Below are 27,696 nucleotides of genomic sequence, written 5' to 3'. Positions count from 1 at the left end.
GTAAAATATGTGTGTCATCTCCCTCTAGTGGCTGGCCCACATAGAGAATGACAACCTACTACTGCTATCAGTTACTTAGCTCAAGTGGCAGAAGTCTGGGTGGTGGATCTAAGAGGTCTAACCCTGCTGATCAGTCATCTGAGAATCAATAAGTTCCACATTTTTAAAAAAAATGATTTTTTTTAAACTTGGGAAATTACATACTAAAGCTACATTAAAGAAAATTAAGGTGGCAAAGTGAAGCACTCAAAAATTAGGAAATATCAAAATTTAGGTTGCCTGTGTAACTTTGATTTAACCTAATTGTGCATGTGGATTAGGATACAGTCTTCAATTACTCGATCACACTATTTTTTCCCACAGGACCCCTATCTGATTCAATGGACAGAATGGATAGTGCTCATTGAATGGGTATCCTGCTCATTCAGTTTGTGGCCCCAGGCCTTACTTAGAGCATACCATTCAAGTTGTGCTCTGAATAGAGAATTATTCATTTCCTCATGAGCTTTTTCTACGATGCTCAAATGTTACTGGGCTATTATCAGTAAGTTGGAAAAGCTAGTGAATTGCATTTAATATAGAGTGTCATTGGAAAGGGCTACTTGCAGTATCATTATTGTGTCTGGCAGGATTACATTAGGATTACAAAACCCAAGCTTTTGGTTAATTTCTATAGATTTTATTTCTGAGATGGACCTGATTTCCTTTTGTTTTCTGAGTAAAAGTGGATTAATAGGCTCACATGTGTTTGGATGGTGCTTAGACTTTTTGAAAAAAAGTCTACAGTTTTATATGATCTCAAAGGCTACATCTAGGGGAGTGTTCCCCGAGCTTGGGGAGACAGACTGATGCTAGCTCTGCTCAAGCTACTGCACTAAAAATAGCAGGATAAGCCAAGGAGAGCATGGGCAGCAGCTCAGACTAGCTGCCTGAGACCAAACCTGCCTGGATCCCCAAGTATGTATTCAGGCAGCTAGCCTGAGCTGCATTGCTATTTTGAGAAGAGCTAACATGTTGACTGTTTACCCAAGCTGGGAAGCACACTCCCAGAGATAGCATAGATATACCCAAAGAAGCACGATGTCTTGGCAGGTGTGCTCATTATCCCTGGACTGAAATTTTACCAACAGGGGCAGGCACAACAGTTACAAATCAGGGCAAACCATCCACATTTGCCTACAGCTAATCCAAATGGAAATGTGCTACAAAGTGTAAAATAACCCTCTCCACAATAGTGTCCCATGCTCTTTCATTTTTGCTTTTTAGCATTATTAGAATATAAAACCTCAGAATATTAATCTTCTGGTGATAAGCAGAAACTACTGCTCATTTATTTCATGATTTGGTTTCCCCATATACTTTTTGATAAACACCAATTTGTTATGTCACTGGGATTTGTGGTCTCTACCACGTTGGAAATCTAGAGTCTCATTAGAGTATAATAGACTTTGTTTTCACAGTCAGGAGTTGAAACATTATCTCCCTGATTTCTGAAGGCCTCTTAGCAGATAGTAAATTTCTCTCTCTTGCATGCCGTAGTCTCCATCTGCAGTGTAATGAGACCTACAAGAACCAGGAGATACTGGAAAAGGCTTTTTTATTACATGTGTGATTAGCATGCTATGGAAATGTTACCCCATAAACTGAAGTCAGATAATTTATCACAATTATCCCAGTCCAGCAGTTAGGACCTGTGAGAGTCTGGGGCTGCTCTCCTTCTGGCCTCTATATCTTGCCTACCTTTTACAATTGCAAAGCAAGGACAGTTCATTAAAATTGAAATATCATCTAAAATTTAACTCCTAATTTAATTTTTTAAAAGAAAGGTTGAAGACCTTTTAATATTGGTGAAGTTGACTGGGAGATGAAAGCAAGATGTTAACAAGGCTTCTCGGAAAGTCAAGAGATGAGATTTTATATCATGTTAAAATTGTAAAGGTGGCAGGAGGGGAATTCAAGCACAAATCTAATTTTCTTACCCTGTCATTTTGTGAAGTCTTCTGGATGAGTGTATTTTCAAAGTAAGGAAACTATTTTTTGATTCTTGATAATGGAATTGCAGAGTTTCCTATCTTATTAAATATATGTAATTGTCTATATGGAGTGGTTCCCATGCATACAATCTTATTACATGATTTTGTAATGTATCACACCACTGTCCCCACCCTGCCATGTTAACATTATTCTTGGAAGTACTGTCTCTGGAAGATGCTCTCTAATACTAATAAGAGTTGTACCAAAGATTCACACCTTACTGGATATACACTAAATAGTGGAATAGGGATAGTTAGCTCAGAGATTGATGTTTACAAATATCTGAGTTTTCAAGGGGGACCCATCATAGCTCTACTGCTAGTAAAACATTGTATTTGGATCCTGGAAGAAGATCTGCTTATGCTGTAGTGAGCTTTCAGTTGTGTTAAAATAATGCCCTCTAAAAGTCTACCAGGAGGCCAGTCTTACTGTTATACAAAATAGTGCATTCACACCAGCGGTAAGGATTGTCTGCCAATATGCAGGGAGCACAAGTAATATACCTCATGAAAAAGTACTATATAGAGGCCAAAATTTTCAAAAACGAATGCCCTAAAAGTAGGTTCTTAAGTCCATATTTAGCTATGTATATAAATGTAGCCTGATATCAAGAAGTGCTGAGCACCCACAAAGCCCCTCAAAATCAATGGGAAGTAAAGGCACTCAGCATCTTTGAGATTGGGCAACTATTATTTAATGGTTTAAATATGGATTAGCCACCTAGGCTTGAAAAATTGGTCTTCGTATATTTTTGCACTTTACAGCACACAATAGAACATACTACAGATTCATAATAATATAGTACCTAACCCAAATTTGTATCACTTACTAAAACAGCACTTTATGAAGTCTAACAAACAGAACAGGTCTGGTTACAAGGGATACTTTGGTTGAACTGGCTACTTCTCTACCTAATACAAGTATTGCCAACCCCAAGCATTGAAAAGTCAAGAGCAGGTCCTACAATCATGAGATTTTTAAGAATAATAGATGTGGTTGTCTTTATTTGGTTTCCAATTTTGAAGACTGTTATAAAAATAAAGGGAGGGGTAACCACCTTTCTGTATACAGTGCTATAAAATCCCTCCTGGGCAGAGGCAGAACCCTTTCACCCGTAAAGGGTTAAGAAGCTAAGATAACCTCGCTGGCACCTGACCCAAAATGACCAATGAGGGTACAAGATACTTTCAAATCTGGAGGGGGTAAAGGGGGGGAACAAAGGGTCTGTCTGTCTGTGTGATGCTTTTGCCGGGAACAGATCAGGAATGCAGTCTCAGAAACTCTGTTAAGTTAGTAAGTAATCTAGCTAGAAATGTGTTAGATTTCCTTTTGTTTAATGACTGGTAAAATAAGCTGTGCTGATAGGATGTATATTCCTGTTTTTGTGTCTTTTTGTAACTTAAGGTTTTGCCTAGAGGGATTCTCTATGTTTGGAATCTGATTACCCTGTAAGGTATTTTCCATCCTGATTTTACAAAGGTGATTCTCTTACCTTTTCTTTAATTAGAAGTCTTCTTTTAAGAACCTGATTGATTTTCCATTTTTCTTAAAATCCAAGGGTTTGGGTCTGTGTTCACCTGTACAAATTGGTGAGGATTTTTATCAAGCCTTCTCCAGGAAAGGGGGTGTAGGGCTTGGGGGGATATTTTGGGGGAAGACGTCTCCAAGTGGGCTCTTTCCCTGTTCTTTGTTTAACATGCTTGGTGGTGGTAGCATAGGGTTCAAGGACAAGGCAAAGTTTGTACCTTGAGGAAGTTTTTAACCTAAGCTGGTAAGAATAAGCTTAGGGGGTCTTTCATGCAGAGTGGGGTTCAGAGTGGGGAAGGAATCTTAACAAAGACTAAAGGCTTAATATTTTCAAGTTACAACCACAACCTATAGGGCTAGAGAATTTCTTAAAAAAAGAAAAAGGAAAAAAGCAGAGAGTCTCATTATTTACATTATTCCGTGAGCTGGAGCTTTAAGAAAAAAACAGAAGATACCATGAGACTTGCAGTAGAGTCATGAGAGTTGGCAATTGTGCTACACTTCATAACATTTCAGTGACATCTTTTTGTGATAACACACAGCACAGGTTCAAATGAGTGCCTTTCCCAAGAAATGTGTGAGAGAAAGAAGTACTAGCTTAGGGAAGTGTGGTCAAGAGCTCTGAGTTGTTGCTTAGGAGCCAGAAATTCCTGAGTTCTTTAATCTGGAGTATGATACTGACTCTTTCTGTGACTTTGGGTAGGCCATTGAGCTCTCTGCCCCTTCTGTGGCAAGGGGACATTACTTTAATCCTCACCTCACCCCTCTGAGGTAGGTTATTACTATTTGCAAAGGTCTGGAAAAATGAAACGTGTTAGGTACATGTTTAATTAGTATTTCCCCAACTTGGTTTGAGTACCACTTCCCAGGGGGCAAGATATTAGAGCAAGATAGTGGGTTACAGTTGCCTCTGTGAGCACCCCCCAGTATCCAAGCATGGTGCTGCCACTCTCTTCAGCACCCAGTAAGCCCTGCAGCCTACCTCAGCAGATCTACTGTGGCTGAGCCCTCTAGCTAGGTTACACTATCCAAACCCCTACCAGGGTACAACAACTCAATCAGAAGAAGTTCCTTGCCCTTCCAAGCCAATTATAAATAAATGGTTTGTTACTCTTCTGGGGCTTAATCCCTTCTCTAGAATTGAATCAGCATTGTCACTACTGAACTCCTGCCACCCATTGTGGCAGCAAAGGACCATAGCCCAGCCTGGTTCCTTTGGCTATAGCCGAAAGAACACTCACTCCACCAATTACCGCCAGGAACTGCTTTGCTTGCAGCAAGTAGCTCCTTTTATTTTGGCCTGTTGGACCTTGATTGTCTGTTGCTCATCCTCAGCCCTTCTAGCTGCTGGAGGACCAGATCTCAATGGTTCCTAAAATGTCCTGGGATGCTTCTCTAGGGAGGCCTAATACTCACTTCTCCATTCAAATTAACAGAAATAGTATCTAGAAGGAATTCCATCCAACTTTCAGTCAGAGGGAGGATCATTATGATGCATGAGCTTTAGGATGGGATATTAAAATATTTACAGAATGAGGAAAGATAAGGGAGATCCCTCAACACTGAGGGTGGGGGAAAAGAAAATGAAGGTGGAGAAATGTTGAAACAAGGGATGCTGAAAAAAATGGGACAAATGCAAGATGTTGCGGCACTTGCAAGAAACTAGGTGGGGAAGGCCTAGATTTAAAGAGTGGGTACCTAAAAGTAGGCTCCTAAATCCTTACTAAGATGCCTAAATAAGTATCCCAATTTTCAAAAGTTCTGAGCACCCCTCTGAGGATGTTGTTGGGAGGAAGAGACATAAAGCTGTACAATAATTTAGTATGGATAAAAGTTTTGCTACAGTATGGACTGGAAGATTGGTATAAATAAATGTTTATTTATTATTTTTATTTTACGAATTATATGCAGTGTCATGTAATACTTGGCTACAAGAACATTTTTAGCAAAGTATTTAGCATCAGATTATTAAAATAAAGTGGACTTCTTAGATCCCCCCATCCATCCTTACTCTAAGCCATCCTTACACATGCAGGTGAAAGGGATTTTTATCCTTACTCTATGTAGAGATCAGGACTACCTGAGTTTTGGGTATTGAAGGCCTGGCCCACACACTGTTTTTGTATCAGCACAACTATTTCAGTTAGGTGTATGATTTTTTTTTTAAATCAAAATAGTTATATCAGTACAACCCCAGATGTGGATACAGTGATAATTGCATAAAGGTGCCTTATTGTTTAGTTTATTTCCCTTCCCATATGGGAATAACTATAATGGTATAAACACTTTTATAACAGTATCTATACTGCTGGGTTGTGTCACTTTAACTCTACCAGTACAACTTTTGCACAGACAAACTCTTAGGGTTGTAAGATACCAAAAATGACGCACAGGGGTAGCTGAATCAGTGGAGGTATTCATCGAGGGGAGAGGACAAGAAGATCAACTCCCAGAAGCCTTGGCCCCTCAGCTAACGAGCTGACCACAAACAAATGTTTTCATGTTTTGAAACATTATCTATCCTCTATAAAAGGTGCGAAGTTATGTTTAAAATGGTGCTGGTTAGTTACTAACATATTTTAAAGCATGACCATTTTTCCTAGTCTAGATGTGCACATTGTCTTTGCTTGCAGTGCACTCAGTGACATATATGACTGGGTGGATGAGCAAAGCATTAAATGGATTGGAACGCATGCGCACGCCTACAACCACACACACACCCCTGTCTCTCTTACCTCAATATGCGGAGGGGGAGAGAAGGGGAGGATAAGGGACTATGTGACCTCTCAAGGGTCTTTCCAGCCCTCTACTTCTGTGATTCCATAATTAATTAAAATTGATAAATCAAGGAAAAGGAAACCTCTTACCCTGTCAGACTGTCTGAATTTTAAGTGCATAAAGATTGAAAAATCACAGTAAAGCATCTGAGTATTTGTTTTAAAGATATTTAGGGGTTGTAATAATTAAATCTAAGATCAAAATCTTCAAGGCCTGTCCAAGTTAAGAACACACAGAACCTTCCCTGCTTCTAAAAAGATGTTGCTTGTTAGCAAAGTTTTTTTTTACTAACAATGGCTTACTCCCTCAAAGCAAATTAGTTAAGTAGCACACTTCCCCATGCACAAATAAATAAATAGTAAAAATTGTTAAACAACTATTTATTTTAATTTAAACTAATCCTTTAGGTACTTAAACCCAAAAGCCAGCAGTTTCTCTGAAGTATCCACTGGTCCACCCACTCCCCTAATAATAGAATATCGGAAAAGCACTGCTCATTAAAACTAGAAAGGAAGTGTGGACAGAGGTACCATTGTATAGAGAGAAACCAAACTATTAAGATAATTAAAATTAATATATGGTTGTATAGGATACTGGCAAGTAGAGATGGAAAAGTGCTAATAGGTCACTGAGTGTTAAAGTACAGAATGTCTTTTATGATGCTTAATATAAGAGCACATTTTGAATTCCTGTAGTTTTTTTGCATTGAAGAAGCATTATGTAGAAAAAGGAGTTAAATTCTGGTAGTACAGGACTAGAGGTAGGAAAACTGCATTCTCAGTTCTGTCACTGATTTGCTGTGTAAGCTTGTCAAGTCACTTAACCACTCAGTGCCACAGTTTCCTCGTCTGTAATATGTGGATAATTAAGCTTACGTACTTCATGTCAGGATTGTTTTTATGGAGGGTGTGGGTTAGGTTTAATTAATGTGCTTTGAGATCAGGTGAAAGTCACTATAGAAGTACATAGCATTATTGTTATATGTGTGCAACAGGGCTGTCAAGCGATTAAAAAAATTAATCGCGATTAATTGTGCGATTAAAAAAACTAATCACAATTAATTGTGCGGTTAAACAATAATAGAATACCATTTTTGGATGTTTTCTATGTTTTCAAATGTATTGATTTCAATTAGAACACAGAATACAAAATGTACAGTGCTCACTTTATATTTATATTTTTTTACAAATATTTGCACTGTAAAAATATTTGCACTGTAAAAAAACAATCCCTATTACAAGTGCTGTAGTGCAATCTCTTTATCATGACCGTTGAACTTACAAATGTAGAATTATGTACAAAAAAACCTGCATTCAAAAATAAAACAATATAAAACTTTAGAGCCTACAAGTCCACGCAGTCTTACTTCTTGTTCAGCCAATTGCTCAGACAAACAAGTTTGGTTACAATTTGCAGGAGATAATGCTGCCCGCATCTTATTTACAATGTCACCTGAAAGTGAGAACAGGCGCTAAAGATTCATATGTCCCTTCATACTTCAACCACCATTCCAGAGGACATGTGTCCAATGCATGTTCATTTTCATCATCTGAGTCAGATGCTGCCAGCAGAAGGTTGATTTTCTTTTTTTGGTGATTTGGGTTCTGTAGTTTCCGCATCAGAGTGTTGCTCTTTTAAGACATCTGGAAGCATGCTCCACATCTTGTCCCTCTCAGATTTTGGAAGGCACTTAAGATTCATAAACCTTGGATCGAGTACTGTATCTATCCTTAGAAATCTCACATTGGTACCGTCTTGCGTTTTGTCAGATCTGCAGTGAAAGTGTTCTTAAAATGAACGTGTGCTGAGTCATCATCCAAGACTGCTATAACATGAAATATATGGCAGAATGCGGGTAAAACAGCAGGGGACATACAATTCTCCCCCAATGAGTTCAATCACAAATTTAATTAACGCATTATCAGCATGGAAGCATGTCCTCTGGCATGGTGGCCGAAGCAGAAAGGGGCATACAAATATTGAGCATATCTGGCACGTAAATACTTTGCAATGCTGGTTACAAAAGTGCAATGTGAACGCTCATTCTCACTTTCAGGTGACATTGTAAATAAGAAGCAGGCAGCATTATCTCCCGTAAACAAACTTTTTTTTCTTGGCGATTGGCTGAACAAGAAGTAGGACTGAGTGGACTTGTAGGCTCTGAAGTTTTACATTGTTTTGTTTTTGAGTGCAGTTATGTAACCAAAAAAAATCTACATTTGTAAATTGCACTTTCACGATAAAGAGATTGCATTATGGTACTTGTATGAGGTGAACTGAAAAATACTATTTCTTTTGGTTATCATTTTTACAGTGCAAATATTTGTAATAAAAATAATATCAAGTGAGCACTGTATACTTTGTATTCTGTGTTGTAATTGAAGTCAATATATTTGAAAATGTAGATATACATCCAAAAATATTTAATAAATTTCAATTGGGATTCTATTGTTTAACGGTGCGATTAAAACGGCGATGAATCATGATTAATTTTTTGAGTTAATCACGTGGGTTAACTGCGATTGATTGACAGCACTAGTGTGTAATAAATGAATATTTGGACAGCATGGCTGATAGAAATGGATAGAGATGATATTTCCTAGGAATGTCACTAAGATTCAAAAGGATAGGGAAGGAAAATGTCATGCATAAAACATGATAGAATATAGTGATGATACCTAATATCACAACCTTATACAAAACATTGTGAGGCATGAAAGTAATTGGGGAAGGGAGGCGGGGAGACAATCAACATGCTCTCAGTTGGCTCAGAAGCCAGGATTTAGTAATCCCATCTGGCATAATGTGGGATGGATTTTCAGGGACCAGCCAGATAACTATTTTTGTGAATCCCAACTTGCTACTTGAAAATTTGCTGCTGTTAATTATGCTGATCAGAGGGTATTCAACATTTCAGCCACTACCACCAAGTGAAAGACTCTCTTTAATGGCTTGTGATTCTTGAGTCTTTCCTTATTATGTTTGGACAGGGGAGTAGCCAAGGCATGGAGCCAGGCTTACTTTGGAGAAGGCTCAGGACCAGTGCTGCTGGATGAAGTACGTTGTACAGGGAACGAGCTGTCCATAGAACAGTGTCCAAAGAGCTCCTGGCGAGACCACAACTGTGGCCACAAAGAAGATGCAGGAGTTTCCTGCACACCTCTTACAGGTAGTCTACTGAGCAATTAGCATATTGATGATTAATTACAGACCCAGGATTGAGAGCTTTGGAAGAGTGATATTTTTAGAATGTTGGTTGCACTGAAGTCAAGCAACAGGCAGAAGTAAAATCTGTCAGCTCTGTCCTGCAGGACCAGCTGTAAGCATGTGCGAAACTTTCAACTACAGAAGGTCTTGCTGTTCAGAAAGATGCCTTTACATCTCAGTAACAAGTTGAGTAACCAATCTCCCTTCTGTGCAGAAGGGGAAAGATCCATGTACGGTGGGTTATCCATACATGCACATCAGGAGCATAATCTGGCTCATATAAATTTACAACCATATGCTGCTCTCATTTTGTAACACTTCTCCCACCAACAACAATAGATATCTCAATATGGAGTGAGGGCTGTTGTTTGGTCACCATCAAAAGGTCAGCATTTATCAACAGTCATTCTCCTGTGGTATATGAGATACTATAGTATTTTTCTATAAGTGACATCTCAGCTCCCACTGTGTGGTGGAAGTAAGTGAATGTTGACTTTTTAATGGCAGTCATTTGGAAATAAATAGAATATACAAAGGAACGTGTAGAGCTACAGGTAAACTGTATGTGTTGACATTGCACAGTTAAAGCCCAGTCCTGCAAACTATTCATGTGAGTAAAGTTGGGAGGATCAATGATTTAAACAATTTTCCATTGCACTTGAACAATTGCTACATATAAAGCATTGCACAGCTGACAGGTACATTATGGGGTTGGTTTTTTTCCACCTTCTGTTCAAACATTATTGCCAGACATGGCAGCCGTGTGGTCTGAACCAATACTGTAAATTTTGTTTTTACTTTTCTTGGGGAATGACAAGATAACTGCATCTTAAGCAGAACTGATTCTTGCTTTTTCTTACTTGCTAATGCCACAGATGGTGCAATAAGACTAGCAGGTGGGAAAGGCAGTCATGAAGGACGTCTGGAGGTACATTACAGCGGGCAGTGGGGCACAGTCTGTGATGACGGGTGGACTGAGATGAATACACAGGTGGTTTGTCGGCAGCTTGGATTTAAGTAAGATCCTTTTATATGAGACAACTAAACACTTGGTTTAGCAGTAGTGATAAACCTTTGCAAAATACTGTCTGTACTCTGCAAACTATTAGATGTGCTGTGTTGCCTTTTTTCCCTAATAATCTCACGAGCATCAGTTTTGTATTGTGAAAAGCTTTGTATACCACACTGTAATAAGAAACAGAACACTGAACAAAAACCACAAAGTAATTTCCTAAATGATTTATGATGCTGGTTGTTCTCAGATTTGGAAGAACATTAACACAGTGCTGCTCTGAGTCAGTTTGATCTGTTTATGCTGTCAAATGAGTAGAGGAAGAAATCAAGGGGAGGACTCTCATTGCCTTCACTGGGCTTTGGTCAGGCCTTTTGGGAGAATTCTTACTGGTCATTTTCAGGATGGGATGTGAGGAAAATTCATCCTTGAGATTAAAAGAACTTCATAGTTCAGCCATAACTTGATATTACTGAAGTTATAAACCTCCACCTACAACTGATGTGTTTCATGGAGACACATTGCACTCATGCCCGATTCTTCTCTGCAGGATACCAGTAACTCCCATTCTCAGTCTCAGTGAGAATCACTTTTACCTTGGAAGAGGAGAATTGGGCCTCTGAATTTTTGAAATATGTGCTATGTGCAAAAGAACTGAGCTGAAATCCATCAAACTCCATCCTCTCTTCCTCCAGTCTCTTTTAGACATTTGTGGCCTCTTAACAGAAAGATCAGAAACTTTTTGTCTCAGTGTGAGATTTCAGTCTGAGATGGAGAAGTCCCTAGACATGCACCAAGTTCCTTTCTATCATCCTACTTGCTGGCTGAGGCCAAACATGCACATTCTGGAAAGAGAAGCTGCTTCACCATGTTAAACCAAAAGTCTGATTCTGCCAGTCTTTTGCCCATGGAACTCCCATTAAAGTCACTTAGGCTTACCCATGGTATAGATATTTCTGTATCTAGCTCAAAAAAATTAACAGCCATGCTCTGGAACGCAATTTTTTAAAATACATCTTTTACAAAACTCTCATGCCAATGTCATATATTTCCTCTGCATCACATTTCCTATTGTGTCAGGTTACAAATGGAATTTCTTTTACTATGTACATTGCCTTTCTCTTGTTTCATTTATTCACTGTCTGAAGTCATAATCCATTATTCATGATACAACAGAAAGGAATTCTGCTATCGTACTTCCAGGATTGTGGCATCTCCAAATAAATGTCCAAATGGCAGCTGAACTTTCTTTTGCCAGAGCTAAATTTGCCTATTCTCTTTGTGCTTGAGAGCAGTTGGTTTTATCCACTCACAAAGAATAATTTCCTCTTTGGTGCTGAAGTATCATATCCCCTGTGCAGTATTGCTCATAAATGATGCATACATATTTGTTACACAGGTATGGAAAAAGTGCATCAGAAAGCTACTTAGAAGAGAGGACTAGGCCTATCTGGTTGGATGATGTCAGCTGCTCTGGAAAAGAATCAACCATTCTTCAGTGCTCAAAGAGAGAGTGGGGAAAGCATGATTGCAACCATCAGGAGGATGTCAGAATAACCTGTCACGCAGATAATGACAGCCATAGATTCTCACTGGGTAAGGCATTCTTTGTAACTAATAAATGTCAGCATTCCTCTGCCTAAAGATTCAAGCAGAATGCAGCCTCTTTAAAGATGCTACAAATTTGAATCTCCACTTATTCTGCTGCCTGTACGTAGTTAAGCTGTTAATCAGTCAGAGGTAGGCATATGTGTATGTGAAGGGGGAGAGAAAGCTTTCCCTTTGAAGAGCACATGGAGCTGTTAAGGTTGCACATGGGAACATAAATATTCAGGGCATAAAGAAACAACGTTAATCTGTAATGCAGTGATTCCAGAGCCAATGAAACCTAAATCTGTGTCTGGATGGGTTTTTAGTCCTAGTGAGCCCCTCCTGATGGTATACTGAGTTGCACTTAGTACTCTGCAAGTTGTAATGAACTGAAAGAATGATAAATCATTAGTAAACCTCCCTGTGGACTTAGGTTCTTGCACCCCATCTGAAAAACAGAGATTGGAGAAATAGAGGGCATTCAGAGATAGACAGTGAAACTTATTAGAAACATGGAATTATGTCTTTATTATTAATTATCATTATCAGTCACTTGTATTACAGAAGAGCCTAGGAGACACAGTCATGGACCAGGACCCTTTTGTGCAAGGCACTGTACAAACACAGAAATTGTTTTCTGATGTGAAATATAGTTAAGTTGCATTAAAGAGAAGAAACGTAAAATATTATGGTCAAGATTTTTAAAAATGTATGCCTAAATATAAGTGCCGAAATCCATAAGTAATCTGGCTATCAAAAATGTCACACATTGACTGTCTTGGGAACTACAGTATCATTGCTCAATACTTTTGAAAACGAGGTTACTTATTTAGTTGGCTACATATGGATGTAGGAGCTTATATTTAGATACATATTTTGTAAAATTGTTGCCCATATTTTTAAAAGTTTACCCAAGTATATTGTAGTAGTTGTAGAATCTTGGATTTTCAAAGGACCCTAAGGAAGTTAGGTCTCCAGCTCCCAGTGAATTCTAAAGGGATTTGGGTGCCTAACTCCCTGAGGTTCCTTTGAAAATCCCAGCCTGAAAGTTTGCCTTGTGAAACTAAAACATGGATTTACTGCTTTAAAGTGCTATCTCAGCTTGCAATAATGCAGTATTTTACTACACTTTTCCACATCTTCAGTCTTTTTCTTCTCTCTTCCTTCCTCTCTTCCCTTCAAAACCTCCTGCTCCCCAAACTCCACAAATAATTATTATTCTTGTGGTATCATACAACCAATGATTACGTATGGGTGAGACTGCTACAGTGTGTTTGCTAGAAATAAACCCTCTCATCCCCCAAATAACAGGCATTCAAATCACGGCGGCTGTCTGCACAGATACAAACTATTTACGCTGCTGCATTTGAGACACTATACAACATAATCCTAACTGAACAAGATTCAGTTCAGTTAAATATATCCATAGGGTAACATTCTCGTATCCCCCTCAGTTCACCTGAAAGTCATATTAATTCCACACATCTAGACTAATTTGCATTACCAAGATGAGGTAACAATAAAACACATATATTTTATTGCTAAAATCTTCTATCCCTATCTGGATAATATGAGTATAATTTACACTAAAATCATGTTCTGCCAGAATAGCACACTTCATTACAACAGAAGAATAAAGAGGAGACTGAGATTTGCTGTAATGTTTCTGGTTTGACTGAAGACAAAGGCTATATTGCTACTATTTGTTTCTTAACATTTGAGAAAGTATTAAATATTTCCTCTAAAAAGGAATTCAGTGGAGGAAGAGTATAAGAAAGAGTATTTTTAAATATAAACATTAAAGGGAGACAGACAATTGGTTTAAGACACAAACCAGATTTTTGTTAAAAAAAGAATGCTCTGCAGATATTAATTTGTAATTCATTTTTTATTACACTTAACAAATTTGAGTTATGAATGTAAATGTTTCCCATAGAGTGGTGAGGAACCAATAACAACAACAAAAAGGTTTTAGTATAGAAGACCCAAAAAATGTAACTGACTAGAAATTAAGAGAAACTGAGCAACAAATGTAATTGTGCAGCCTAAGTTAATTGCAGAAAGGAAATATATGGTAAACTGTGTAAATAATAAAAAAAAATTGAAGTGAAAAACATTTTTATGCTAAAAATAATTCAGTTTTAAAGCTTTTTCACTTTTAATAAGATAACTCTGGGTGAATTTAGCCCAATGACTAATGCCAAATTAACACTAGTTTTACTAAGAGCAAAATCTGGCCCATTATTTGCTCTCCCTCTTGGGTAGGCAGTAATTTTCACTGGCTTTCTAGCTAAGTTGTCTTCAATTTGTGGGAGAGTGAGGAGGAACAATAACTTGTCCAATTATTGGAAAGAACTCCAATGGAAAATATTAGGGATATATCAAGTACTACATACAAAAAGATTTAGGAGATGATTCTCATTTACACAGAGTAAAGGGGCCTCAAATTGAATTTATGCCTACTTTAAGGCCCTTGCACTACCCAAGAGTTGAAAAAGAGCATTTGTGTAAATGAGAATTATACCCTTAGGGCTTTTTATGACACAGTTTTTTTGAAACTTGCAGTCTAAATACTCAGCTAGTATAATAATATATACAATTAATTGGCCTTTGGGTAAGAGAACATAATTAGTAAAAATCTCAGTAATTCATATCAATAACTGGGAGACTGATTGATTTTGTATTATCAAATTTTCTGAATGAGAGTAAATGAACAAACATAATTTAAAAAAGGCCAAGGAAAATCTATAACTGAATATACTTTATTCAGTTGGACAAATGTATTAGTTTTCATGATGATAATACTTCAGAGTATACTAGTCAACATGCTGGAGAGTACTTTGTATAAGTAATGCATGTGTAGTAACATGGGCTAGTACATTTGTTGCTGGGCTGTAGGGTGAGCTTGGTGGGGGTGGTTTGTATGAGTGATTGTATTTATCGGTGAGGTTTAGCTAAATCCTCCTGTAAAAGTCCTCTATGAAGAATATGGTCTGCTCAAATGGGTATCATGTGGGTGTAGTCTCATAACACAAGAATCAATCAGATTGTTCTCTACGGTTGGGGAAAGAACTGGGCTGTGTAAGTTCCAGTCAAGTTATAAGCTGTGTTACATATTTATATGTAATGGAAGAAACCGATGAACCCTACAGTTTAAAGCATAAGGAGTACAGTGGTGCTTCATGATTTGTTGTAATGTGTATAAAATGCTTCATGCTGCCTGCCATGACAAAATACGTGAATACTTTAACAGATGATATCATTAAAGTAGAAATCTTGTTGAACATAAGTGTCAGTTGACCCTATCCTTGGAATGTGATGAAATGACCTAAAATAATAGTTTTTGTTTCTACTGTTGTGTAACTTATTCCTAGGTCCTCCCATCAGGCTGATGGATGGTGAGAATAAGAAAGAAGGACGTGTGGAGATTTTTATCAATGGCCAGTGGGGCACAATTTGTGATGATGGATGGTCTGATAAGGATGCAGCTGTGGTCTGTCGACAGCTTGGCTACAAGTAAGAAAAATCCTTCAACTATTCTTCAAGTTATCTGATTACCATATCTGACTGCATAAAGTTTGTGCAACTGAGTATTACCTGACTAGGTAATACTTGTCTGCTTAGTATACTTTTACTCTTCTATCCTTGAAATATACAAAAGTAAAGCCTGCTACAATTTTACTACTTCTTCATAAGGAAGCTGATATGCCTCAGAAAAAGGGAAGTAATGCCAAAGCATAATTGTCTTTACTAAGCTCAGCTAACAACTGAAGTGTAGGTTAAAAGCAGTTATTGAAAAATCTGTTTAATGAAACCAAATATTTTAAAATGACTAAGCTGCTGTTTAAATACGATATTTAACTTGTTATTTATGTGGCTATTCATATTATCTACGCACAATAGGCCAAATTCTCATTTACACTCAACTTCTGTGAGTTGCACCGATGTAACTGAGAAAAGAATTAGGCTCAACATATCTGCTCAGTATTCTTTCCTGCTCTGAACTATTTTAACCTTACTTCTTTGATTGTAACTGAGCTTGGTTTCCAGTCTTCCTAAAGCACTAACGAAGTTCAAGGAAATGATTTGCCACATCCTTCAGGAATGGAAAGATAATGGAAACAAGAAGAAAATTAATATTTAAAAGAATGCACTGGGGTGTAGCCTAGAGTTGAGTAGTAGAGTTAATGACCATTCATGTTAACAGAAATGATTTTCTGTATCTGTGAACCTTCGAGATTCTTTGGCTTTTTTATTTTATTTTTATTTTAATTATTGTTTCTGGGTTTTGGTGATAAATGACAATTATCTTAATTTATATAACACCTTTAATCTCGAAAGATTTTAAACTGATGCACATGGACATAATTTATCTGTCACCTGAAATGTAGCCATGTTTGGGGTGAAACAAAGGGTAATATTTAACAGATCAGTGTAACGTTACATGTTAGAAAAGGAAAGGCAGTACAGAATGTGTTTCCCAGTGAAACTACAGAAAAGAATTACTTATGGTCAAGACAATAAAACCAGCTTTGAATTTGGCCAGACTATTCGGGATAGGGTGACCAGATGTCCTGATTTTATAGGGACAGTCCCGATTTTGGGGGCTTTTTCTTATATAGGCACCTATTACCCTCCACCCCCTGTCCTTATTTTTACACTTGCTATCTGGTCACCCTAATTAGGGACAATGATCTTACTCATGCAAAGAGCTCAATGTAATTGTTTATTGATCACAAGTAGTTTTTATAAACTGTGGTTTTATTAATATCTATGTGTTGTGATCTTGAATGACCTCAAATAGTTGTGAAGTCTTAAGTGGTTTTAATGACTAACTTGGTTTTCTATCTAGTTCAAAAGATAGCAACTTCAGCAGCACACTGCCCAGTGCCACCAGACATGGGCATTGCTTTAGTACTGACTCAGAGGTAAGAGTGGTAGCCACTGAATCAACAGCACTGAGAGGTTTTTTTGTTCATTTACTGACCTGGCCTGACCCTGCTTAGTTTGTGAGATTTGAAGGGATCATAAAAGGAGCCTGGCTGCAGGGTACATGATAATAACTTGAATAAGCCTGCTGAAATAAAATAACAGAGCTAACAGGAAAAAATATTTAATTAAAAAAATTGCAACTTTTCTATGCCAGTGGTGAACAAAGCCACTCAATCAGCCTTCCACTGCTCATTAGACATTTCTCGTTGGGGCACTAGGAATCAAGGTAGGTGTGATGGCCAAGGACAGACTTATAAAAAGTAGTGCTAATAAGATCTGAAAATAGTCCAGAAAAGGCTGTTTTGCTTTAAGTGTTTTTTTTTCAAATAACTTCCAAGCTAAAGAACCTTATAGATTTGTATTATTTCCTACTGAGTCATTTAGTCTGCTTCTTCCTCAGCCTCCTCAGACACACAGACTTTTCATATTTCTGTCACAGACGCACCAAACCCACTCACTCATCCCCACATTCCATTTTTAAGCCATTTCAAAGACAGATAGTTGGATTCTCAATTTATATCCTGTCATTACAGGGGTTCAGAATAAAGGAGGATAATATAGTAGGGTACATACCAAGTGAAGGACTTGGGGCAGAGTACAAATCTTGGATATATGGGGATTCTGATAATTGGGGGAGTCAGCCAGCATACTTGGAAGTCTGCGCTGAGGGCTGTTTCCTTATTCCTTGCTTGTTCAGTAAATGGTGACAGGTACACTCCAGGAGCTTGACTTTGCTCTTATGTGCAGCCATGTATGTGAGAACAATCAGGTCTGAGTATTTTACTGTATGTATTTGTTTGCTCTGATTCAGACTTCAGTCTGAGTGCTGATTTGAGTGTCTCATGACAAGGTTAGGATCTTCTATTTACACACCTACGTTTGAAAATTGGGCTCTCTGAGTGCTGCTTTTTAGAGACAAAAACTAGTCTTTTTCTGGAAAATGTTGGCAAAGAGCTAAATACTGAAGCTGACATCAATTTTCATTAAGAATGACCATGGAACTAAAAGTTCATACTGAGGTATTATTTTCCACTTACATAACTGTGATTTACACTTACAGCACTGCTACTGGGAAACTTAGGGTGTCTGACTTTACGTTTTTTTTTCTGGAAAATGTGAAGCCTGTAAATCATATGTACATTTTTTGACTCAGGCCAGCAGGGGAGTGGAGATTTCCTTAAAATGCAGACTTGTACAACAGAGAGTAAAACAAATGAATTAATAGTTGTACTGTATATATTGCTCCCAGGGTTAACAAGGAACTGTGTTTTTATTTTTACAAAATACTGCTTTGTAACATTAATAACCTTTTAATTAAGATTTGTTTCTGAAGTTGAATCTGGAAACCCAAGTTGGCAAGATGTCTAGACCCCAATTAATAGTACTCTTAAAGATCTGTTATTAAGCCAGCTTGCATACTTGTAGATTAATGTTAGTAGCAGAAAAACAATCTGAAGAACATTAGAAAGCCATCCTCCTACCAGGAAAAGCAGTTGCGAAATTAAAAAAAAAATTAACGGTGGCTAATCAAAACACACTTAAAACTGAAAGAACATGCACCTTTCGTGAAGCATTACTTAATGTCTGACAAAGACTAGCAAGTAGAGTAATTTTATGGATGGGGGGAAAAGGATAGAAGAGAGATGTTTTAGAAACTCTTATGCTTGTTGAGCAAGTTAATTGGCATGATGAAAATTCTAAGATATTTGGAGCCCTTTTCTGGAAGAACTGGGTTATGAATATACAAACATATACGAAATGAAGATTAGGGTATTTTTTCATTTTTCATTTAATTTTTTATTTTTTTCATTTATGTACTGAAAAACAGTTTTGGTAATGTAGCAGAAACTTCCATTCAACCTTTTCCATGTAGATTTTCTATGTGGGAGGACAGGTTTTTGTCCTTGTAAGGTATTCATTAACTGGAACATCGGTATATACCACTGTGCGCCTATGCGCTTGGTGGGTCTAGTCTACCATATTGGAGTACAGATCCCTGCTTTTTATCTGTTTTTCTTGTACATACCAGCTTGATAATGAATGAGAAACAGTTTAAAATATTTAATTTTAATGTTTATTTCTAATGGTTAAGCCTACCATATATTTGATTAATGTATTGGGATCTTAATAGCAAAATGTATTTTAGCAAAAGCTTTGTAATTCACTTTCAATGCATGGTTATACTCCCAGTCTACACTATGGAACAAATTTTGGTTTCAGTTTCTCTGGATTTACACTAGTGTAATAGAGATCAGATTTTTTTTCCTTTTATATTTCTGTACTGAACCATTTTAGGTTTCTTGGGGGATGGGTGGGCTTGTACTCCTGCTGCTAGCCTGAGCCACTGCCTATACCCCACTATTTTTAGCGCACTAGCTCAAGCGGAACTAGCGTGTGTCCATCTACCCATGCCACAAAGCACCTTCCCAGACGCAGTGTAGACATACCCTAAGTGCAACAGCAATCCCGGTGTGGTGTTTTGTTGCTTTTTGCTTTAAATATAAAAGCATTAATTTTTTATCATATTTTGTTTTTTCAGCCTTCAGCTATTGCTCTCTGACTGAAGACAGAGGCTGGAGGTCACTCTACTAATGCTGTCTGGAGCACAGCAGTATGGACAATTGATAGAAAGGACAGTTTTTTAAACACTATATTCAGGTGCAAAAATGTGCGCACACATTATATATATATATATGTAATATGTATATATATATATATATATATTAGTATTTACATGTGCATTTTCCACAGGGGTGGGGTGTGTGTGTAAATAAGGAAAATATATATGCAAATGGCAACTTGTAATTCAGTGTAATTTGGGTGCCTAACTCCCTTAGGCTCCTTTGAAAATCCCTGACTCACTGTCTCCAAAAGAAATCCTTAAGAGGGAGACTGAGGGGGGACAGTGTTTATTAGCTGATTCAGTATCCAAACATGGCTGTTCCTTCCCCTTCTGCTCTGCACCAGACACTATTAACTAGGTGACCTACACACCCTGCTTAAATCTGCGTAAATGATAGCAGGTTTCAGAGTAGCAGCTCTGTTAGTCTGTATCCACAAAAAGAAAAGGAGTACTTGTGGCACCTTAGAGACTAACAAATTTACTTGAGCATAAGCTTTCATGACCTACAGCTCACTTCATCGGATGCATGCAGTGGAAAATACAGTGGGGAGATTTATATACACAGAGAACATGAAACAATGGGTGTTACCATACACCCTGTAACAGGAGTGACCAGGTAAGGTGAGCTATTACCAGCAGGAGAGCGGGGAGGGGTGGGGGTGGAACCTTTTGTAGTGATAATCAAGGTGGGCCATTTCCAGCAGTTGACAAGAACGTGTGAGGAACAGTGGAGGTGGTAGGGGGAATAAACATGGGGAAATAGTTTTACTTTGTGGAATGACACATCCACTCCCAGTCTTTATTCAAGCCTAAGTTAATTGTATCCAGTTTGCAAATTAATTCCAATTCAGCAGTCTCTCGTTGGAGTCTGTTTCTGAAGATGTTTTGTTGAAGAATTGCCACTTTTAGGTCTGTAATCGAGTGACCAAAGAGATCACTCATGCTTCTCACTGGACATGCAGTTATCCCTTTGGACACATACTAATGTCCTACTTTTCAAAATGTAGCCTTAGGTTATGTCTACACTGCAGTAAAAGACCAGCAGCACTGCCATGGCTGGCCCAGGTCAGCTGACTCGGGCTCACAGGGCTCAGGCTGTGGGGTTAAAAATTGCAGTGTAGACGTTTGGGCTCCAGCAGGAGCCCAGGCTCTGAAATCCCGTGAATGGGGGTAGGCCTCAGGGAAGGGTATGTCTATACTGCCATTGAAAACCTGCAGCTGGCCCATGCCAGCTGATGTGGGCTCCTGGGCTCAGGCTGGGGGGCTGTTTAATTCTGGTGTAGATGTTCTGGCTTAGGCTGTAGCCTGAGCTCTGGGACATTCCCACCTTGCAAGGCCCTAGAGTCAGGGTACCAGCCCAAGCGTCTTGAACTGCAATTAAACAGCCCATTAGCCCAAGCCTGAGTCAGCTGACCCGGGCTCTGAGACTCCGTGCCAAGGATTTTGTATTGCTGTGTAGATTAGTTGCAAATATATGCACATGGTATAATATAACAACACCCTACAGCTCTGTAGCACTCAGTACATTGTTTCAGAGTAACAGCCGTGTTAGTCTGTATTCGCAAAAAGAAAAGGAGTACTTGTGGCACCTTAGAGACTAACCAATTTATTTGAGCATGAGCTTTCGTGAGCTACAGCTCACTTCGTAGCTCAGGAAAGCTTATGCTCAAATAAATTGGTTAGTCTCTAAGGTGCCACAAGTACTCCTTTTCTTTCAGTACATTGTATTTCAACAAACCAACACTAACTTGCATTTTACTAATCTGCAAACCTGTAATTCTCTCACTCACACAGAGTGTTCTTGTGTGCTCACCCACTTCTCAGCAAAGCCAGCAGGGATGTCTTAGATCACTAATACTTCATAGACTTATACACAATACACTACAGAACATTTACTAATACTGTGAAGCTTTATCATAAGTAATTAAAAATAAACTATATCTGTCACTTAAATGAACAAAGTGGATGCTGAGATGAATTATTCTTGCTTTTTTATTGTTCACTCACTGGCTAATTTGCAAAAATCAGTCATTTACAATGGGCCTTCCATAGTTATTAGTGAAATGCTGCTGTATTGCACATAATCTGTAAGGATCAGACTTTCAAACCCTAATAAGATGTCTTAAATCCCACAAATGGATACTCGGCCTGACACCTATCCATATAAATGTCTGTCTCACATACCTAAATGATGTTTTCATCATCCCAAGTTCAGGATTTGGACATCCTATGAAAGAACTCATATTTCAAAATGGGCTTCACACAAGTTTTTTAGTGGTGATTACAGATTTAGGGCCCAATACTTCAAGATTTTGCATGCCCTCAACTGCTACTGAAGCACTTTGTAGAAATGGGCCCTTTATGAAGCTAAATTAATCTTTGGTGTAACTCCATTGATTTCAATGGAGTTACACCCGGGATAAAGTTGACGAACTCCATCTAATCTAAGGATATCTGTAATGCCCATCACTGTAGTCTCTAATATTTTGATTAAAGCTTGGCTAAATTGATAGATAGATAGATAAACTACCTACCTCTGGTGGCACAAAGACAGCATAGCAGCTCCTTACTAGTTATTAGTATGGGACATGGCCTGGTCTGGAAAAGATCCAACTCTGAATTTTACTCTTTGCAAAAGTATTATTACAACAATGAAATTTATCTCTTTCTCTAATTGTATTATTATTTTACATCTAAAACAAAAGTACAAGGGGCTTCAGTTTGAAGGTTATATTCTGTATATACTATTAGTGATTTTCTGTGCCATGCTGCCATGATTTATATTCATAGTTGCCATTAATGTATCGTATACTTGAAGACATAGTTCCCAGTAAACTGTAGGTCTCCTTCCTTATTTAACCGGTTTAGTTTTCGGAAAGGATCGTAACACAAATAAATTATTTTTAGTGTACACAGATGCTGACTTTAGACAAGGATTAAACAGATTATGGAAAAAAAATTAGCGTGGGTTTTTGTTTCATGCTATTACAATATAAAAATCCTTTTCCTTTTCATAGAGCTTTTTAGCTAAGGATACAAAAGCATTTTACAAACAAATGAATCCTCCAAAGTTAGTCAGTTATTATTCTAGTGTATAGATAAGTTAATAGAGGCAATGAGAAAGTAAGTGACTTGTTCAAAGTTCTGCAGTGAACTAGAAACAGAACTTGGAATAAAACCTTAAAGTCTTCATCCTTAGTACCCTACTCACATCCTCTTCTATATATTTCAGTTTAGGCAAATGTAGGACAATGCTTACAACATTTTAATTAAACAACGGTGTTCTGCTTGCAGAGGCTCAGCTAGAGCAAGGACTATGGCATATTTTGGGGAAGGGAAAGGACCAATCCATGTGGATAATGTGAAATGTACAGGAAGTGAGAGATCCCTGACAGACTGCATAAAACAGGATATTGGAACACACAACTGCCGTCACAGTGAAGATGCTGGCGTGATTTGCGACTACCTTGGCAAGAAAGCATCCGGGAACAGTAATAAAGGTGAAGTACCTTTGTGAGGTTTATGGCAATAGATTCAAAACTAGGTATATTGTGATGATTGCTAGAAAAAGAAAAGAAGGTGAAAAATCTGATCTCACAGGAGAAAAACATACATATTTATATTAAAAAAAAAAAAGGCAAGAAATGCACTGTACCTTAAAATCTATGGGTCAGGTGCTTCCTCTTTATGTCATTCTGGCAGTGGAAAGGAACCACAAAGCCAATTTAAATGGCACAGAGGAATCCTCTAGCTTAACCACATGGGGCCCATTGCAGTTAGGTGCAGCCAGGGCTTTAAGTTATGCTGGATGTTAAACCAGGTCCAGGGAAGCATAAAGTTGAGAGAAAACCACCTTTGTTCCCTCCCACCACCTGTGCCAAGCATAGATTGGCTGCAGCTGAGGACTAAGCTCTACACAAATTCTTCTCTCACATCAGTGTAAATTAGGAATTACTTCCTTGTATACAGTTTCAGAGTAGTAGCCAAGTTAGTCTGTATTCGCAAAAAGAAAAGGAGTACTTGTGGCACCTTAGAAACTTACAAATTTATTTGAGCATAAGGTTTCGTGAGCTACAGCTAAGGATGAAGTGAGCTGTAGCTCACAAAAGCTTATGCTCAAATACATTTTTTAGTCTCTAAGGTGCCACAGGTACTCCTTTTCTTCTTGTATACAGTGTGACTGTAGCCATGTCAGTCCCAGGGTACTAGAGAGACAAGGTGGGTGAGGTAATACTGTGTATTGGACATATTTCTGTTGGTGGGTGTGACAAGCTTTTGAGCTTACAGTTTTTGAGCCTGCAAGATGCTGAGTGCCATCACCATCCAGTGAGACCTGGAGAGCTCTGTATAAACAAAAACTTCTCTGACCAAGAGAAGTTGGTCTAATAAAAGAGATTACCTCACCCACCCTGTCTCTCAAATTACTTTGTAGAAGTCAAAGGAGTGACTCCAGATTTACACTGATGTAACTGAGAGCAGAATATTGGTCTTCCATTTAAATCACTTCAGACATGAAAAATAAGGAAAGATTTCCAGCTCTTTGTGTGTATTATTCATATTATAACCTTCATATTTATTAAAAGATTCTTTTTTAGTGGATCACATGCAGAAGGGTAACTCGTTCTTACACTGTGAACTGAAAAAAACTGCAGTTAATGGTTTGAACACCTGTTTAGCTTTCTATTAGGCATGGGGGATAGTGCTCATTGCCTAGTGATCACAATTCAGAAAATATTCTCAGCCAGACAGAACCTGTAAAAGGTGTGGGTCAAAAATCTTTGTGTGGGAGTCCTGTGTATGGAGAGAGAACAGTGTGGGAGTCAAAATCCACCGTGAAGATACCAGAATGAAATTTTGCTGTAGGAATATGTGATTATTGTTTAATTGGATTTCACTGACAAACTTTGAGAATAATATAAGGTGTGATCCTGCAAGGCAGGTCCTGAGCACACAACGCCCCCTGAGTTCATTGGATGGTGATGGTACTCAGCACAGAATCATGTCCTTACCGACTAAACAAACAAAATAAAATACACTTTTTTTTTAATCTACCAAACCCTATATATTGTTGCTGTGTGGGAGTTTAAGGCCTAAACCTTATTTTCTGTTTAGATTCCCTTGCTTCTGTTTGTGGATTGAGGTTACTGCATCGTCGACAGAAGCGGATAATTGGTGGGAAAAATTCTTTAAGGTAAATGATATTCAGTACAGTGAAAGTCATTTTCAGTGTAAAATTGTGGGATGTGCAGTTGCCATAAGCCCTCAGCCTTGTTTAGCTACTGATTAAATTTTTTGCTTCTCATGAAATAAATGCAGATTAATAATGTGAATTTTGCCATATTGGGCTTAGTTTAGCACAAAGAACATAATTTTGTTCAACAAGTATAGTTTTTTCCAGGCCAGTTAGAACTGGATGAATTATTCACCCATTAATTCAGAGTGAGTGAAGCTTTGTGCAGCCCCATCTAAAGGTTGCTGTTCCAGCCTGCATCTCTTCCTCTGTCTCCTCATCTTCAGTCTCTTTGGGACATCATGGTGCATCATGACCTTTCTCTGACTACTTCTACACTACATGCCACTGGCAATACGTGTAGCTATACATCCACATTGTGGTATATAGCAGATGAACCTTTCCCTGCTGCCTCCCCTCTGTCAGAGCCTTTCCCAGCGAGCAGAATCTTTCCTGCAATGGATGAAGAGCTCCAGCAGTGGGGAGCTGCTGGAGTGTTTCTCTGTGGCAGGGAAGAACTCCAGTAGAGGGAACTGCCAGAGCCTCTCTTTCCTGCCAGAGCCTTTCCTGGTAGCCACAGTCTTTTCTTGCCGTGGCAAAAGGTTCGAGCAGCGGGGAAGCACAGCTTGGGACAGCAGAGAGCTATGGAGGGTATGTACTCGGGTACATACCCACATCCAATTATGCAGACATTCCCATGAAGCCACTCTGCCTATAGTCCTTCCTGTATAGCCCACATGTGGGGCATAGGGGATGGTTTTTTATTTCTAGTGTCTTTGTGAGATATTTGATGTGAATATGCAATATTCAAAATTTGAGTAATTGGTTGGACACATAAATCACATTTCATGTTTCAATTTCTTGATCGACTGTGCGGAACTCTTACAGACAGATTTCCAGTGGGAACTCTTAGGATTATGAATTTAAAATTTGCTTTATGTGAATACTTTGTAATATGCACGTCAATTTTGTTTTCTGAGTTAACATTCCTGCTGGTGAATTTGTTCACTAGAATATTCCCAGAAAGCACACACAAAGAGAGCAGGAACACATTCAAAGCAAATCTGAAGACCAGATCAAAAAATAATCATTGATAAATTTTTGCAGTATTTACCAAACTCAGTGTCAGATATTGCAATTCAGTTTTGGGTACATTGGAATTTTATTCTTTAATCAGCTTAAATTACTTTCCTTAGACAAACAGCCATTTCAGTTTCTCCTGAGAAGCAAATCCTGAATAGCTGTGAACCATATAGATGGATCTGTGGGTCTGCTATGCATTTAACAGAACTGTAAAAGGCTAAATAGCATGAAAGGAGGTTGGGTATTATTAACGCTTTAAAAACATCATTTTTCTCAAGTAAATGTACTTCTTTGATGATGATATAGCTGTAAAATAAGACTTTGCATTAACTGGTAGTTGGTTCTTGGCCATATTGGTATATAACATGCTCCCATATGTTCACCCACCCACACTTGTATAACTGCAAATACAGATAGACTTGTTTTCTTAATATTTGTGAATTATGACAACCACAAAGACTATTCATAATATCTTATGGATACAGGAATAAGGAACAAAGTATATGGAATGTGATGGTGAATGATACAAAGAATATTATAAAGCCTTCATAAAAAAAATGGTGTGTCCTGTTTAGAATACTGTGCACAGTGTTGGTCACCCCAACTCCAAAAGGCTATTGCAGATCAGGAGAGGGTTTCAGAAAAGAGCAACAAAAATGATCCAGGGAAAAACTGACATATGCAGAAAGATTGAAAAGCCTGGGATTGTTTACCTTACAAAGGAGACAAATAAGAGGGGATAAGCATATAAAAAATAAAGAATAGTATAGAGAAAGTAGATCAGGAAATTCTGTTCTGCCAGGTTTCAGAGTAACAGCCGTGTTAATCTGTATTCGCAAAAAGAAAAGGAGTACTTGTGGCACCTTAGAGATTAACCAATTTATTTGAGCATGAGCTTTCGTGAGCTACAGCTCACTTCATCGGATGCATACTGTGGAAACTGCAGAAGATCTTTTTATACACAGAGACCATGAAACAATACCTCCTCCCACCCCACTCTCCTGCTGGTAATAGCTTATCTAAAGTGATCATCAAGCAGGAGAGTGAGTTTGGGGGGGGGGGTGAGAAAACCTGGATTTGTGCTGGAAATGGCCCACCTTGATTATCATACACATTATAAAGAGAGTGGTCACTTTGGATGGGCTATTACCAGCAGGAGAGTGAGTTTGGGGGAGGGGGGCTGGAGAGTGAGAAAATCTGGATTTGTGCTGGAAATGGCCCAACTTGATGATCACTTTAGATAAGCTATTACCAGCAGGAGAGTGGGGTGGGAGGAGGTATTGTTTCATGGTCTCTGTGTATAAAAAGATCTTCTGCAGTTTCCATAGTATGCATCTGATGAAGTGAGCTGTAGCTCACGAAAGCTCATGCTCAAATAAATTGGTTAGTCTCTAAGGTGCCACAAGTACTCCTTTTCTTTTTCTTCTGCCAGTATCATACCACAAGAACAAGGGGCTAGATTATGAAAATAAAAGGTGGGAAATTCAAACCAATAAAAGGGAAAATACTTTTTCACACAATGCATTATTAGACTGCGGTACTTAGTGCCACAGGACAATCATTAAGGCAAAGTATTTAACAGATTCAAAAAGGGATTGGGTATTATATGGATCTCAAGAA

At 38.2% G+C, this 27,696-nt stretch overlaps 1 protein-coding gene across 1 annotated transcript in view; it reads left to right on the top strand.

The window, feature by feature from the left end:
* Nucleotides 1-27,696, top strand: part of PRSS12 (serine protease 12) — a 65,593-nt gene that overhangs the window by 19,010 nt on the left and 18,887 nt on the right. Inside the window, exons 5-10 of the mRNA XM_084626361.1 lie at nucleotides 9,330-9,508; nucleotides 10,422-10,563; nucleotides 11,958-12,154; nucleotides 15,523-15,664; nucleotides 23,058-23,263; nucleotides 24,876-24,954. Coding sequence (XP_084482487.1) covers nucleotides 9,330-9,508; nucleotides 10,422-10,563; nucleotides 11,958-12,154; nucleotides 15,523-15,664; nucleotides 23,058-23,263; nucleotides 24,876-24,954 — 945 coding nt within the window. The remainder of the gene's footprint in view (nucleotides 1-9,329; nucleotides 9,509-10,421; nucleotides 10,564-11,957; nucleotides 12,155-15,522; nucleotides 15,665-23,057; nucleotides 23,264-24,875; nucleotides 24,955-27,696) is intronic.

This window comes from Lepidochelys olivacea, assembly GCF_965140295.1.
Source record: "Lepidochelys olivacea isolate rLepOli2 genome assembly, chromosome: 4".
In the NCBI taxonomy this organism is placed as follows: Eukaryota; Metazoa; Chordata; order Testudines; family Cheloniidae; genus Lepidochelys; species Lepidochelys olivacea.
This window is presented reverse-complemented; position numbering and strand designations above follow the sequence as displayed.